This window comes from Tetrao urogallus (assembly GCF_951394365.1).
Source record: "Tetrao urogallus genome assembly, chromosome: 6".
Lineage (NCBI taxonomy): Eukaryota > Metazoa > Chordata > Aves > Galliformes > Phasianidae > Tetrao > Tetrao urogallus.
Window position 1 is genome coordinate 29324753 of NC_136819.1, and position 15809 is coordinate 29340561.

At 34.6% G+C, this 15809-nt stretch overlaps 1 protein-coding gene across 8 annotated transcripts in view; it reads right to left on the minus strand.

Annotated features, from left to right (window-relative positions):
• The window catches only part of GPHN (gephyrin), a gene marked incomplete at both ends in the record, with an annotated part of 263234 nt that overhangs the window by 81326 nt on the left and 166099 nt on the right, over window positions 1-15809 (minus strand). For 7 of the 8 annotated variants that reach the window (XM_079537527.1, XM_079537524.1, XM_079537525.1 and 4 more), the window contains 2 exons: window positions 7293-7427; window positions 14150-14422. In XM_079537527.1, coding sequence (XP_079393653.1) covers window positions 7293-7427; window positions 14150-14422 — 408 coding nt within the window. Of the gene's footprint in view, window positions 1-7292; window positions 7428-12983; window positions 13092-14149; window positions 14423-15809 lie in introns of all 8 variants that reach the window. The other variant, XM_079537523.1, reaches the window with a different exon arrangement.

A 15809-nucleotide genomic window follows, 5' to 3' on the forward strand; every position in this document is an offset into this window, starting at 1 on the left:
CACAAGCAACTCACTGGAGGGACAGCTATGTTATTAAGTGAATCAGCTAAGAAAGTTGCTCTCTTTGACAACTTGCAGCAACAGAATTAAGGAAAAGATGATGCATTAGTGCTCAATGTCATAAAGGAAAGAGTCTATCTTTCTGAAAACAGATGGATCAGTAGGGCTTTAAAGGGAAGAGTAAATTTCTTTGAGGACAAGTACATTTAAGTTTTGTTTTCAAATATCTGTTATGTCTTGTACTTTATCCTTTTTGCTAGGCAGAGATTTGGAAAATCAATGTAAAGCTTCTTGTCACGTGTATTTCCTCCTATCTATGCCAGCTGAAGAGTTCAATTGTAAATCAGAAGTGGATGGGTTTGTAAGGATATCAGGAAAGAGTGTCATCATTAAAGTGATAGGAAAGATAAAGTTCAAGAAGTCCAATGATACCCTGAGAAGCTGAAGAAAAGGTGGAAAGATCCTGGATTCAGTTCACTTTGCAGATGCTTAGAACAATGTGATGATGAGTGACTAGTGATCCATGTCTGTTTCTGCTCACTCTGATGGTACTTCTGAATGAAACTATTGTCCAAGAAGACTCCAGGTGAATTTTGTTCCACATGAACTTCACAAAGCAAATGAGACATGCAATGCTAATGCACAGAACTCCTAGCTCAAAGTGCTCCTCGCATTTTGAAAAAGCCTTTTTAGAAGAAATAAAAAGCAGGCAACAAAATAACTATAATGAATGATGCAAATTTAAAAGAGATGTCCAACAGCTGGCCTGAAATCTTGCCAATCTTGTCACTGGCTGTTATCGAGTGACCTTCATAAATCTTCTCTAAGGCATTCAGTAGGAAGGCCAGTTTCCAGTGTAGTAGCTGGAGAGAAATATGTTCCAAATGTGTTTGAATTTCTGACCTTCAAGATCCCTAATCTGTCACAGGGCTTTCCTGTAAATGCTTTTCTACAGTCACCACTTGTAGGTTCAAATAGAAAGCTCCTCACTGAAACATGCCGTTTTTCATAAATCTCAGCATCAAGAAATGCCTACGGAAATTCTTGTCAGAGAATATGAAATGGAAACGTGAAATCGATCAAAAATAGATAAATAACCACTTTATTTTCTTTCAAACAAGTAAATATATTGCTGAATTGAAGAAATTAAATTCTATTCCATGTTTCTCAAGTGCTTCTTTCAAATCGGTAGTGCATATTTTCAGGGAAAGACTGAAAAGTGTATTTCTGATGCGTTTCAAGGTTTTACTAGACTAAAAAAGTGGTACCTTGTAGCTCAGGAGAACTCTGTACGTAAAGCTGATTTCCATGAATTCAAGAACTGTTCTTGATACACTAGATTAGTACAGATAACTAATTCACAACTATGCTAACACCCTCCATTAGCCATGCTAGACAAAGAAGGGAACTGACCTAAAACCACCACAAAATCTAAGTCAAATAAGTATTTCTATTGAAATTCAACTTTGAGCTTAAATTTGATGACACAACTCTTTATTCTGCCTCTCTGGACAGTTGTTGATAGTTTTATTTTGGAATTAACAGACAAATGAACAAACATGCAAAATCCCCTATATTTTTCAATTTTTCAGCTGTTCTCCAAAGTGAATCCTCTAATTTTAGGAAGGGTTTTAGCAGACTTTACTTTCATTATTTATAATGGTTTTCTTTTCATGGCTTTTTTTTTTTTTTTTTAAACTCGAGCACAGCAAGATGCTTCTTTCTTTGTTACAGTGTCTCACTTTCAAATCTGTGGAATTCTGCATTTTTATTTAACAATGATCAGCGTTACTACACAAAATTTAAACTGAAACAAGATGAGGAAAAAATGGCAATGGCTATATGTTAAATTCTAATCAGTAATGGATTTGAAAAATACTGCTGTACATTATTGAGGAGAACCTGGGAGGATACAGTAGCTTATATGTTAGCAAGCAGGATTCCTCATCTTAAACAAACCTGGCTACTTTCCACTCTGGAATACATTCTCCCAGTACCATACCTTACTTAAAAAACAAAAAACAAACAAACAAACAAAAAAACCTGAAAACACCTAGCAGGATAAAATATATAATTAAGCCTCTGTGTCTACAAACAGCCACCTTTTTTACAAGAAAAAGCAAGAACTCTTGCAGTACTTGGAGTGTGATTTCGTCTACCTCGATCATTCTAACAATTTAAACAACCCAAAAGCAAGTTGCAAGGCAGAAAATATAATAAATATAATACTATATGCAAACTTCCAACTTAAACAAAAGAAAACTTTACTTGGGAAATTAGCATAGGAATGTTGAAATATATTCACATACTTTCAATATTGTTTTCACTTTGGTGATCATTTTAAGAAGAAATAGCATACATCAAGATTAAAAAAAAAGTAAAATTTATTGAATCTAATTTACACAAAATATCCAACTTATGGATAAAACTACAGCTTGCGAATCACATCCTGAACAGCATCTCATTAATTAATAGTTTCTGGTAAGCAACCTGATCTTTCTTCTATTGAAAAAGCAGTAATTGATAGAAAACCCAACCCTACTTCACATGGCACTTGTATATTAAAAAGTTGTGACGCTAGACCAAAAACATAAATCATTACATTTAGTTTTAACTTTTAGCTCACTTGACTGAAAACTGGAACCAATGACTACTAGGTTCAGCATGAAAGTTAGGACTCATGACAAAAGGTGCTCAAAGCACCATTTTTAAGTTGACACGAACATGAGATATGATCAAGATGAAAACCAAATATATTTCTTTTGTCACAGAAATAAGACTTCTCTGTCTTCTTCTCTTTTATGTTTTTTTTTTTAAATATGTTTTTTTTAAAAATATGTTTTTTTTTTTTAATAAAAGAATGTTTTTATTTCAGAAATTCTTTACAACTGAAACATTTACACAGACAAATTTAAAGATATGCTATTTTTCAGATTAAGAATATCAGGGCTTTAGGTGAAGGTAAACAAGAATGATGACAACAACTCTTATTAGGAGATACAGAAAGTGATAAACTAGCAAAATTAAATCCACTGTGCTAAGAAGAACATGTTTATGGAGCGATGGATAGACAAGAGAACTGTTTTGCTAATATCTAAAACAACTTTGAAAATAAGACTTGCTTCCTCATTTTAGCAGATTCCTACAAACTCATGTAGGAACTAGAACTCTATCATGACTACAGATTTATAAGCATGTATCTTAACAATACTAAAGGCTTTATCTGTTTCAGTTCAAATAAAAAACAATAGATAGGGGAAAGACAGATATCCACCAAGTAAAGAAAAGAAAAAGACAATTTTTCTTAAGCAGAATATAATGAGTGTAAGGTGTAAGGTAGTGAGATAGAAAAAACATCACTTTTAAAAGTACCATAATGAGTTTCTTAGGCTTCTTTATGATCGAAGGTACACTGAAAGGAACTCTGTACATTGAAGTAGAAGAACTGAGTATCAGTTAGACTGATGATCTTGGAAAGTGAAGCACTTTGAACACCTCTTGTCAGTGAAATGTACTCCTGGTGATAATTTAAATCTTGCCCTTGGTCTTCTATATCTGCTTCATTTTACTCTGACACACAGTATTGGTAAAATAAAATACATAGTGATAACACCATTTATGTATGGGAGAAGCAAAGACTTGAAATGTAAAAAAATATAGGAAGATCTTACGATCTAAGCTACTATTGGAAATTATATAAAAAACTTGCAAGCCATATTGTTTCATCTTATACTTTTGTCATATAACTTGGCCTTGTTGAGAAAACATTAAAACTTTCAGAAGACTAAAACTACATTGTTAAACATAAAAATGTCACAATCACTACCATACTCAGGGCTGAATAACTGGAAAGGTGAGGACTGTCAGTGCAGTTTTCCCTAGAGTAAAACTTAAGATTGCCTGTCTATCTGAATCTTTCCACTATAAATAAGTTTTAAATGCTCTTCGAGCCACAGTGGATTTTGCTTAAAACTTGAATACAATTTATAGAAAAAGGAAGGCATTCCATGGAGATTTATTAATGCTGACACAAGAAAGTCTGCTTAGTTTTGGGGATGTACATAATGACAGAGTTGTCCCAGTGGACATTTGTCTTGAAAACCTCCGAAGAATTTATAGTGAAAAATACAGCATGGTTTGGGTTGGAAGAGACTATCGAGATCATCACCCTCCAATCCCTCTACCACAGGCAAAGACACCTCCCATTAGACCCATCCAGACTGGCCCTGAACACCTTACCTCCAGGAAGGGGACACCTACAATCCTCTCTGATTCCTTCTTTTTTCAGGAAATGTAACTTCTGAAGACTGATTGAAATATACAGGTTCAAAATGACTATTCATTGTTTACTACTTTCTTACACATAGACTTTCAGAAACCATGGAAGATGAAGTATAAAAAATAAAGACATCTAAAATTAAATCTTCTATTTTGTGCCTGCCTACATGCTCTGCGTGTACACATAAACAACATTATTTTTTCCAAAACATAATTATGAAAAGGTAAAGACTTTTCGTAACAGATCAATCAGGAGCATTAGTAATGCACTCTTTCATACCTTGTCTCCAACACACTCATGAATTAGTAACCTGCTACTCACATTTATTCAATATAGGTGCTCCCATCATTGTATAAGCTGCTTGTTCTTCGTTTTTTGTTTTGTTTTGTTTTTTTGTGAGAGGGACACAAAACTTTCTGCTGCTCAGCAAATTCAGTAAGAGAGATGTAAGGGTTTACATACATTTAGGACAAAAAAAAAAATTACAAAAAAATGGTGCAACAAAATAAATTGGAATGTTCCACAAAGAAATCTAGTGCCACTTATTCTCTGGCTAGAGCACCACTCAAAAAAGTAACCATAATCAAAGGAAATCAAATTGTTTTCTGATTAAACTTCCTCTTCTTTGTTTCAGTTCACATACACATGTTTAGGAGCCCTGAAGTGAAATCCTCAACCAGAAAGTCAGAATATGGAAAAGGTACACACTTGCAGATCAAAGAAATAAAAAAGCCAGAACATCAACTAGATGTTATGTTACAATTCCTTTTCATATACACTACTGTGTGAATCTATGGACCAAGAGATTTAGTATAAATTATATTATAGTGCATTATTAGAAAGCTGGCATCCAGAAGGAAAAACATTGCAAGTGAAGATGTTTGGACATATTGACAATCTTGAAGAATGTGAATGAAGTGTATTTCTAGACAAATTCAGATGATGTTTGAGAACTTGGGGGTAAATAAAAAGACTGAATAAAAGATGCCAAGAATAGTTGGAGTTTTCATTTTTCAAAATACATAAAAAACAAAGAGCTTTCTAACTGACAAACGAGTTTATGCTTCTGTGCAAAATACAAACTTCAGGTAATTGGAATAGTTGAGATTGTTCTTCACATTTATTTTCTTGCTGTTAACAGTTAAGTTTTCCTTAATTTTTCCTTAAAGCAGCTTGTACTACCCCTTATGGAAGACATTAAAGAAAAGCTAGACTAGGTAGATGTCTCATGGCAATTCCTGTTTTAAAAGTGGTATGGTCTCTCCTATTTTGAACAAAACCAGATCTTGCAAGTAATACATGAAAAATGGGGCTTAACACAAAACACTGAAGGGTTATGCAATTATAAGAGCTCATCTCAACTAATTTCCCAAAGAAAAGTTTTAGATTTTTTACTCTTGTTTCAAAATTGATGTAGTTTCCTTCTGAAGCCTCTGAATCTTTGAAGACTGCCTACAGCATGAAGATATTCAACCTTTTGATTTGCCTGGGCCACACATAGTGAAGAGGAATTGTCTTGAGCTGATGTTTTGCTTGTTGCTCAGTGATGGGTGCATACCTGGGGCTGAGCCAGGCCACTCCGTGGGGAAGAGCAGGATGGTGGGACTAATTATTAGCTGACCTGGGCTACATGCAGGCCATAGGTTGGACATGCCAGGTCGAGAAGAATACATTCTGCTTCACCACTGATAAGGTACACACTTTTCCACAGCCATACCTTCCTTAAAACACAGGGGTTTAATCTAGAGCTATTAACAATGTTGACACTATTTTATGCTTGTTATTGGTCTTCTTAGGTTTTCTTTGGATTTCTCTGTTTTGTCAAGAGGTGTGAAACTCAGTGCAGCTCCTGTTTTGTATTCCTCTTCTGCTCAAGAGTTTTAATGTAATAAGCTCTGAGTTTCTATTTTTAGCCATCAGACAAGTGACAGCTTTTTTAGTTATAAAAAAAAAAGGAACTGCATGCAGATATAATTCACTGAATATCTTCTTAAGAAAAGCAGAATAAAGTGAAGCTTAGTATGCTGTCTATCAACATAATTTTGACTCTGTTACAGAGAAGGTGAGTATTGCATAAAACTCTCCGACAGACTAAACCAAAATATTTCTATGGGTGGTTGCCCATAAATCTTGTTCGCTAACAGAAAAGAATGAGACAGCAGGAAGAAGAATTAGCAGATGCTGGCAAATCATTTTAGCAAGCAGAATAGTCTTCAAGGATCACAAATTAGACAAGGAAGAATGTTATTGTTCACCATCTGCTATGAGTTTATTAGTATGTCTGCATCTGGTACCACAAAAAGATCACCGTGACACGAAGACATGAAGCGAATTCTGGCAGAGCTTTCTTCTGCTGAAAATAATCCTACTGTAGGTAGACATTACTGGCCTTGCCACTGGTCAATTCACTTTGTCCTTCATGTATGCAATTCAAGGTTTTTAGAAAGAGTTCACTTTAACGATTAAATGGCATAGTATAATCAGTAAGAAGTGAACAATAATCCCACAAGGTTGGCATTAAAACTTTCTTACTATTAAATTTAGTCTCTTTTTCGTTTCCAAGTGTCAGGCAGCAAATATCTAAGGTTGAGCGAAATTAGTTGGTTTGCAACTTTCTTAAACTGATCAATAATAGAGCAGGGCAAAGAACTGCCCCAGCTCAGGCTAGAAATTTGTACACACCTTTTGTCAGCATAATACTACTTATTTAAAGTTGCTACTCAGTGGCAGGATTACCTATGTTCTTGGGGATATGAAACACATTCAAGGCATTAATGATTTCATAATCATGACTGATATCGCAGGAGCTAACATGAAACTTCAGTAATCATAACACGTTGGTAGACCCACATATTAAATCGTGCAGAAGTGCACAAGGAATAAAGTACTGTCTTGGATTTATCTATTACTGAGAATGATATATCCCTTGCATGCAAACCAATCTCTCTTAGCAGAAGAAGTACATTAATCTGATAGATCATATGTCTGAGCATGGAACTTGCAAGGTACTTACTTTTGGTGTTGGGCAGGATGCAGTGGAGAGACGAGAGGTGGCCTGGGCACGAGGAGATTCTGAAGGGGTAGTGCTGAGTGAGGCTGTATCACGTGGGAGCACCTGAACACCACGAGAAATTATGGAATCTGGAATCTTGAAAGAAGAGAGATGGAATTAAGAGTCAATAATATACTTTATTGAAAAAAGTATAAAATTTCCTCATATGCATTGCTAGCAGCAGTAACATTTAAGTTCTTGTAACTTCAGTAACAAACCCACTACAAATAAGCAAAATCATATCGTAACTGTAGAAGCACAGAAGAAATTATTTGCTCTGAAAGCCTTTGCATACGATACACTACTAAGATGTAACAGTAAGTAACAAGATTGCTTTTTTCTCAGCACCCAATCCTTTCAAGTCCAACAATGACCAGCAGTGACTTCTACCATGATGCAGATGGATCTCATTTTTATCTGTTCCAAACAGAAAACCAATCATTAGCAATGACTGATACCATCTGAAAAAATATCATGCAGTAAATAAATTTCTCAGAAAAAATGCCATACAGTGACACTTCATACATTTCATTCCATATACTAAATTATTTATTTCAGGTACACAAATTCTTGATGTAAAATCTGTATTTGAATAACCTGCAGGCCTCTGTGAAGAGACTATAGGCAAAAGCAATAGAAAACTCCATATAGAGTCCATGCTTGTGTTTAAAATGCACTGTGAAGAGAGTTCAATCTTTGTTTTCACATAATATACTTGAGAACTTGATATTTCTAAGAGGAAGATTTTAAGTAACAGATCCTCTAGCTGGTATTATTAACCCACTTAAATAAATGGAGTTACAACAACTTTGAACAATGAGAATACTTTCATTATTCATTAGTAATATGAATAAATCTATCTATGTATTGTTTTAATATTCTGTTTTTTCTGTTCTGTTTTAACATCCGTCACAAAGACTAGAGCTAGAGGACTGCATTTAAGAGTTGACCTTTAACATACATTGATTCTTAGAAAGTCTCTTGCTTTTTATTACTGCAGTATTTCGGTCTACCCATGAAGACATCACACCAACTTTATAATAGATTGAATTGCCAGCCTGACATCATGATTCTATTTATTTATTTTGTATGAAATGATAACACATACAGATGATAACTATCTCAAATAGGAGAACTGTCCTACACACAAAATGCAGCATATATTCTGCTACTAAACACTCTCAGTTTTATTCTGATTTTATTTTCAAGATTTTAACATATTTCTTTTTCAGAGGTAGCACTTCTAACATCAGATTATTCCAGCAATTTAATTTTCCATCACAACATAAAAGAAAATGTAAAAGAATAACTCCAAATTCAGATTTTTTAAGGAGTATGTATATAGACACATATTTTACGATCTCTGTACTCATTAATAATTTATTACTTTAGCCTGACATTCAAGTTCCTAAAGAACCACCTAAAATGCAACTGGGGGAAATGGCAGTAGTGAACAGTAGAAGAAAATGAGAAATGTGACAAGCCAAACCACTTACTTTAACCAAATCCAGCTAGAATTCTCTGCAATCTTTTTTTAAATGGATATGCTTTAACTAGCTTGCATCTAGGCATTTCTGAGCATTCTTGCCTAGTATGGCTTTAAGGCAAACAGAATGCTCTAGAAAACATTTCCTCCCAGGATTCCTTGTCCCAGAGTCATCTCACATTACTGATTCGTGGAGACAAAGCATGATACTGAAAGAGGAGTAAAATGAAATAGACATGTACTCCTCGCAAAAGCATGGGATGTTCTTAATGGTCTGCTGATTTTGCATACTAAGTGACATACCAAAGCTGTTCCAATTGGGAAGTTACAGTATCTTTGACATATGCCTCAGGAACTTGCTCAGACCTTGGTAACACTTACTGGCAAACAAATTGTCTTCTCTCAGACATAGGACTGATATTACAATAATTTAAAATTTAATGAAACATGATTTGTCTACAAATTTACTCATACCCTCATACTTTTCAGGCTGTAGTTAAGTAGGAGATGTTCATGTTATATTCCTGTTGAATGGCCTGTTGAAATGGCCAATCTTAAGGCTCAACTCACTAAATATTCCTTTTTTATGTCATTTTTGTTTCCTTAGCTTCCTTTATTCACAACTATGAATAACAACTGCATCTAATTTAGCAACCTTAACTTAGAGACATTGGCTTGTATCTTGTGGATTGTACTGAACATAAACTCTTCTCCGTATGTTAGACTTTCTTGAGTTCGCAACTTAAGTTTTATGGCAACAGATTTTCTTCTCAGTATACTACCAGCTGCCTGCTGCTGTGCTTCTAGACTGACAGTATTTTTTGCCAGTCAATTTCTGTCGGTATTTTAAAAATTTCTTCAGAAGTTCTTTCAGTACTTAGTAATTTGTGCTGCAATTTTCACTTCAAAATTACAAAACAGTTTCTTTTCACTATGGAAGGTTATGCTTGGGATTGCTTCTGCTCAGAAACAGTATCAAACTGACCTCAACTTGCAGTAGTCTAAATTGCAACTAAGATCTTAGATACGTAGTATAAGCAGGAGAAAAAAGGCACTATGCTATTCTTATCAGACAGACTGTATTCAGAAGCACAATCTCCTTTCTGTTCTCTTTCATCGGCAATTCTATTTGAAATAAGTTAAATATGCAAAAAAGGTTGGCAACTCTTAGTTTTATACTGGCATAACTCCAACACTATATACAACTTTTAATACTTCCTTTTAATCTCAAAGATAAAAATCTTTTTATCAAAACCCTAAATTTTGACAATTTTTGTTGGAGAGGGTCCAGAGGAGATCCACGAAGATGATCAGGAGACTTGAGCATCTCTCCTGTGAAGACAGGCTGAGGGAGCTGGGCTTGTTCAGCCTGAAGAAAAGAAGGCTGTGGGGTGACCTCACTGCAGCCTTTCAATACCTAAAGGGAGCCTACAAACAGGAGGGGAATCAACTATTCAAAAGGGTTGATAACTGCAGAACAAGGGGAAATGGTTTTACGTTGAGGGAGGGGAAATTTAGGTTGGATGTCAGGGAAGTTCTTTACAGAGAGAGTGGTGAGGTGCTGGAACAGACTGCCCAGAGAGGTTGTGGATGCCCTGTCCCTAGAGGTGTTCAAGGCCAGATTGGATAGGGCCCTGGGCAGCCTGGTTTAGCATTAAACATGGAGGTTGGTGGCGCTGCCTGTGGCAGGGGGGTTGGAGATTCATGATCCTTGAGGTCCCTTCCAACCCTGGCCATTCTGTGATTCTGTGATTCTGTGACAAAGGCATAGAACAGAAAATTTATAAAACAAGGAATAGTTTTAAATCTTAAAAAAAGTACCATTTAAAAATATTTTTTTTTCTCTTCTCTGCTAAAGGGATGCATGCATCTTGACAGAGTTGGGTGTGGGCCAATGGGCCTATTATATCCTTCACATGCTTCAGGATAACACAATACAGACACAATATAACATATTACACAAATGACATCACGATCCATTTCTCCCTGGAGTTAACTCTGGTTGCTCTAGAATAATTGGATATCTCTCATTGTCTCATTTCCTTCAACCAAGTGATCTACATTTTTATCCATCAATTTCAGCCGCCAAAATTTTATCTGGCATCACCTTTTTAAGAATAAAAAGAAAATAAAAGTTATGTGAGACTTTTCCAGTCTCCATTGAAATGCACATGCAGTACTAACGGCTGGAACGGTTGGACTGGATGATCTTTTAGGTCTTTAGCAACCTTGGTGATTCTATGATTCTATAATTTTTTGCTTGTGGAAAAATCAAAATTTAGTTGAAATATCAGGTAGGACATTAATCAGCAAAGGAAGCTAAAGACAGATTGAAGATGATTACAGGAATTACTTTTCAATGGGGATTATTTCCTAATCACTATCTTTGCTAAAAATAAAATTTGTCATAAAACTATATGTAAACCCATCTAGAAATGTTAAGTTCCAGCTTGCTAGCTTTCAAATCTTAATGAGTGATTTAGGTTAGCTTGCAGTTAAAAATGTTGCTCCCAGGAGATCTGTTTCTCTACTGTGACAGCAGAATTTGTTGTCTAGCTAAAAAAGATTCTCTTTAACCACCATTACCTGCTGGCTGCAATTACTAATACAAAAGTGTAAATTGCATCAACATAAATACATAAAACAATATAAAGCACGTACATTGCTCATTAATGGGACATCAAAATGTAACCAATATTTTTATGCATACATGTTATATAAGATGGGGAATGTTTAATTTTAATGACATTTAGCAAGTTTTTGTTTTTGTTTTGTTTTGTTTTGTTTTTTTAAATAGATTTGGGTAATCTGCATATCTAGTAAAGGCAGCATTTTATTAATGCTGTTAAAGAGATTGATCAGCCAAAGAGATTTTTGTGTTTTCTGCAAAAATGAAAGGCAGAAATAATAATAATGAAATATTAGTTTTTTCATGGAGTCACGCTCTGAGTGTTTATGTCATCTTTATCTAAATATTTTCAATTCGTTTTCAAACAAATTTAATAAAGGATAGATGTCTCAAAACTCTGAATGGGGATACTCTTTAAATGGGGTATGATAAAACTGAAGTTGGGTAAAAATGGTTGCTGCTTATAGCTAGAGTGATAAAACTTGTAACATACTGATGGAAAAAGAAATGAATGAGAAATGGTGGACAGAGAAAGATATTCACTATGTCTCTCATTAATTTTAAATTTTCATCTGATACCATCTTTTCCAAAAGTAGTTTTACATTGGTTTAAATGCCTTCACGTTTCCTAAATGACTTTTCAAGAGACATGGCCATCATGTTTTATATACAGAGGCATTGCACTGTTTGATTGATTTAAATTAGTTTGATTGGTGATTTAAATTACTATTTGCTTAAGGGTTGAGAAAGTGTAGACTCTGATAAACAGAACTAATGATTTAATGTTAAGAATTTACATTTATTTTGCAGGCAGATAGGGTGGATGGTAGAATGGCATAACTGCTAGGGCAATTGCTTTCCTCAGACTCATCTAACTTGTAATTATAAATATGGTAAATTATATTTAATCCCTAATGATACTAGGAGCCATTACTCTATCTTGATTCAAGTTTAGACTCAACCTTTGGTAGTGATTCCTACCACTCATTGAAGTAGTTGCCTACTATTCACAAAAGTCCAGAAATTTATAATTTTTGAATCTACTGTACCTACTTCAGTTTTTTACTGCTTTTGAAAAATTCTACTTCTAAACAAAACACAATAATAAAATAGAAACTAAGCAATGAAAACATTGACAATCTTGTACTATGTTGACAAACAAGCTTTTGAGAGAAAGAAGCAAAGCAAGTTAAATGATAGTGAAAAAGCTCTAAGGCAGTGATTTTAGGAGATTCTTTTAATTATATTTAATAATTCAGTCTATTAGATGATTAAGTTGATGACTAGTCAGAAACACAGGCTTTACAACAATTTTTATCTCAGCAGCCAAATGATTCCAACTGACAGAAAAGCACATAATATTTATCCTGTTAGGTTTGCATCTTAAGCAGAATGTTCCCTGTAGCATATTCTTTAAAAGACAGATAGCACTGATATGTATTTGTTAGAATAAAAAAAGTAACACTGTTAGAATAGGTGGCAGGCAGTGTATTTTTAACTACTGTTAGTGCAAAAGCCTCTGGGAAGTGCATCTTACCGGTTCTTCTGCACTGCCTGCTGCATGATGGCAATAACTGATGAGACCAGGAATGGGCTGTTCACCTTTTGCCATAATAACTGCTGAACTGGTGTAGGATGGATGTTTCTAATGCACAACACATAACAGCTATGAATACAGTGACAGGAAAATATGAGACCAAACAAGCAAATGACTGAAAGGCAATGAGGTGAAAACAACTGTGATGCTGAAATGTCAAGCTCACATGAACACAGCCAGTTTAGATGTCAGACAATTTCTGTCTTTAAAATTGCATAAATTATTTTTCTTTGTCTATATTAAAAGAAAATGATGAATTTAAAAATTGCATTAATAAAAGCTGAGTTGCATTTGATAACTACCTTAATTTAGCCCTTTAAAGACATATACAAACAGGATTTTCTATAAAATGATGACCTCCAGCTGTAGCTGTCTTAGGAATCAGACCTGAATTCACACTTCTGGAGTTAGAATGTTGCCACTTTGCTTTAGAAGTCCTTTATTAGCATTTTGAGTTACTTATATTTTCAGTTCCCATAGTCGGAATTAAAAGTACAGCGAGTAAAAATAGAGCAAATTAATTTGGAATAAATGAGTGTTATCCTTTTTCCTTTTGTAGTCTCCAATTCAAAATTTTGGTGTGAGTAACGCTGAAGTAACATTAATCTATAATTAGTAGTTACACTGAGGCTCTAGAGACAACATGATGACATTTAATTTGGATAGCTCATGACTTAACCTGCTACATAACTGTCATACTTTTTATGTTTTTAAAAACCAATACTGTCTTTACAAAATGGAAAATATGATTTAGGAGCAACCTGTGCCTCCCTAATATGTCACTCGCTGGACACCGCACATTCAGGAGTATTTCTGATTGTTTTTTTCTTTCAAACCTAACACTAAACATATTCTGTCACATCAGAATGGTATCATTAAAATGCAACTTATAGTCAAAATAATAAACAATGCATCTTCCAATGAAATCTGTGATCATCTTCTGAAACATTCATATGTTCTTACACAGCTAAATTTCTATGAAATGCATCCAAAATATATCTGTTTGAGCACACCAACATATACATTTAGTCTTAACGTGCAAATGAATATTGGTGGAAGGTACCCGAGCAAAGCTAAAGAGTCTCTTGGAAACAATCCAGACTCACCTTAGCTGCAATGGCTGCTGCAGTTATATGTGAAGAGGAACTGTCCTCTGTTGATGCAACTCCACTATCCTTCTTCTCTTCCTCCTCTTCCTCACACTGTACTCCTTTGTCCTCTGTCTGCTTGTGAGGGCTGGTGGTTGGAGGAGGAGAAAGAGGAGGTGGTGGTGAAGGTAGATCTTCTAGCTCATCGTGTACCTCCTTTACTTTTACAATGGCGTCCCGCAAAAGATCAATGGCATGAGGTAGGGCTGGCAGTATAAACTGAAAGCATTCCTATGCACAAGAAGAGAAATGACTATGAATAGTTACCTGCAGAAGCAAAGAAGGATTTTTCAGATTTGCTTTTAGGGGATATTAGGGATTTTGATGTATCTTTTTACTTGATCATAAATAAAATGATCAAAATTACTTGATGTCCATTACCATTGCTCTTAGGAAAAAAAAATAAAAATAAAAATAAAAATAAAAATAAAAATAAAAATAAAAATAGAAATAACCAAAACCGTAACAACCAAGCAGCCAAAAAAACCACCAGAGTTTCTGAGGACTCAGGAATATTTTTTTTTTTCTCCTTTTCATGCAGATATAGTAAGCTGTACAATAGTCAAGAGTTAATGCAATTAACCTAATACTAGATTAAAACTTAGGAAAACAAAAGTTAAAATTTTCATGAATACATAATACAGAAACACCTTCATGGCGGTTGGCAGTATACTACAGAAATGCAGAATAAAAACACTAACTCTATCTCTGCAAGGTTATTAGCTTCCAATAATTTCTACTGCACGCTTTCACAGTTTGAGAATGTTTCATAATGGTTGACATAATTGTACTTTTACATAACGCTATGGGTTCTTTTTATTCATGGATTTATAATTTGGGCTGGAAGAATCACAGGCAGTACTGATTATAATTTTAAGTAACTCAAAAAATTTACCTTCTGTGATATATTTTTCAAACCTCTCCTTGCTCTGTGACTTAAAACAATCAAAAAGTTTATTTTGTGCAGTCGGAGAAGAGAAAAAACACAGATGCCATATAACCATTCTTGTTCTGCCAACAGGTGTACACATATCTCTAGCTACCTTTAGCTATTTTACCAAATGAAAGAACCAGTGTTGCAAGGAACCTCAGGAAGTCATTAAAATACTGAAAATACTAAAATTCAGACAGGTTACTTTGGGCTTTGTTCAGCCTATTCTTGAAAAAATCCAAGAACAGAGACTCCCCAACCTTTCTGGACAACCTGTTCTAATGACTGATTATCCTCACAGTGATTTTTTTCTTTATTTTCTTATCCAGTTGGAAGTTCACCTTCTTCAATTTATGACTACTGTCTCTCTCTAAGGCACCTCAGAACAAAGGGTTTTCTTCATGCCAGATCCGCACACTGCATACATATATTCAATTACTGGAAAATGATGGCAAGGTCACAACAATGAATTTCCAAGGCAGTACAGTTAGAGAATGTACAAGTTGAGAGGAAGCTCATACTATGCCTTTCATTCTTTTCATCTTTTGTTTCATTTCCACCATAAGGAAACTTCTCAAAATGTAATACTAGAATTTAAAGTGCTCAGAAACTAAATAATGATAAATATTTTGTACAAAGATACAGTAACAAGTCTATTCCATACATAAAAATGACTATGTAAAGAAA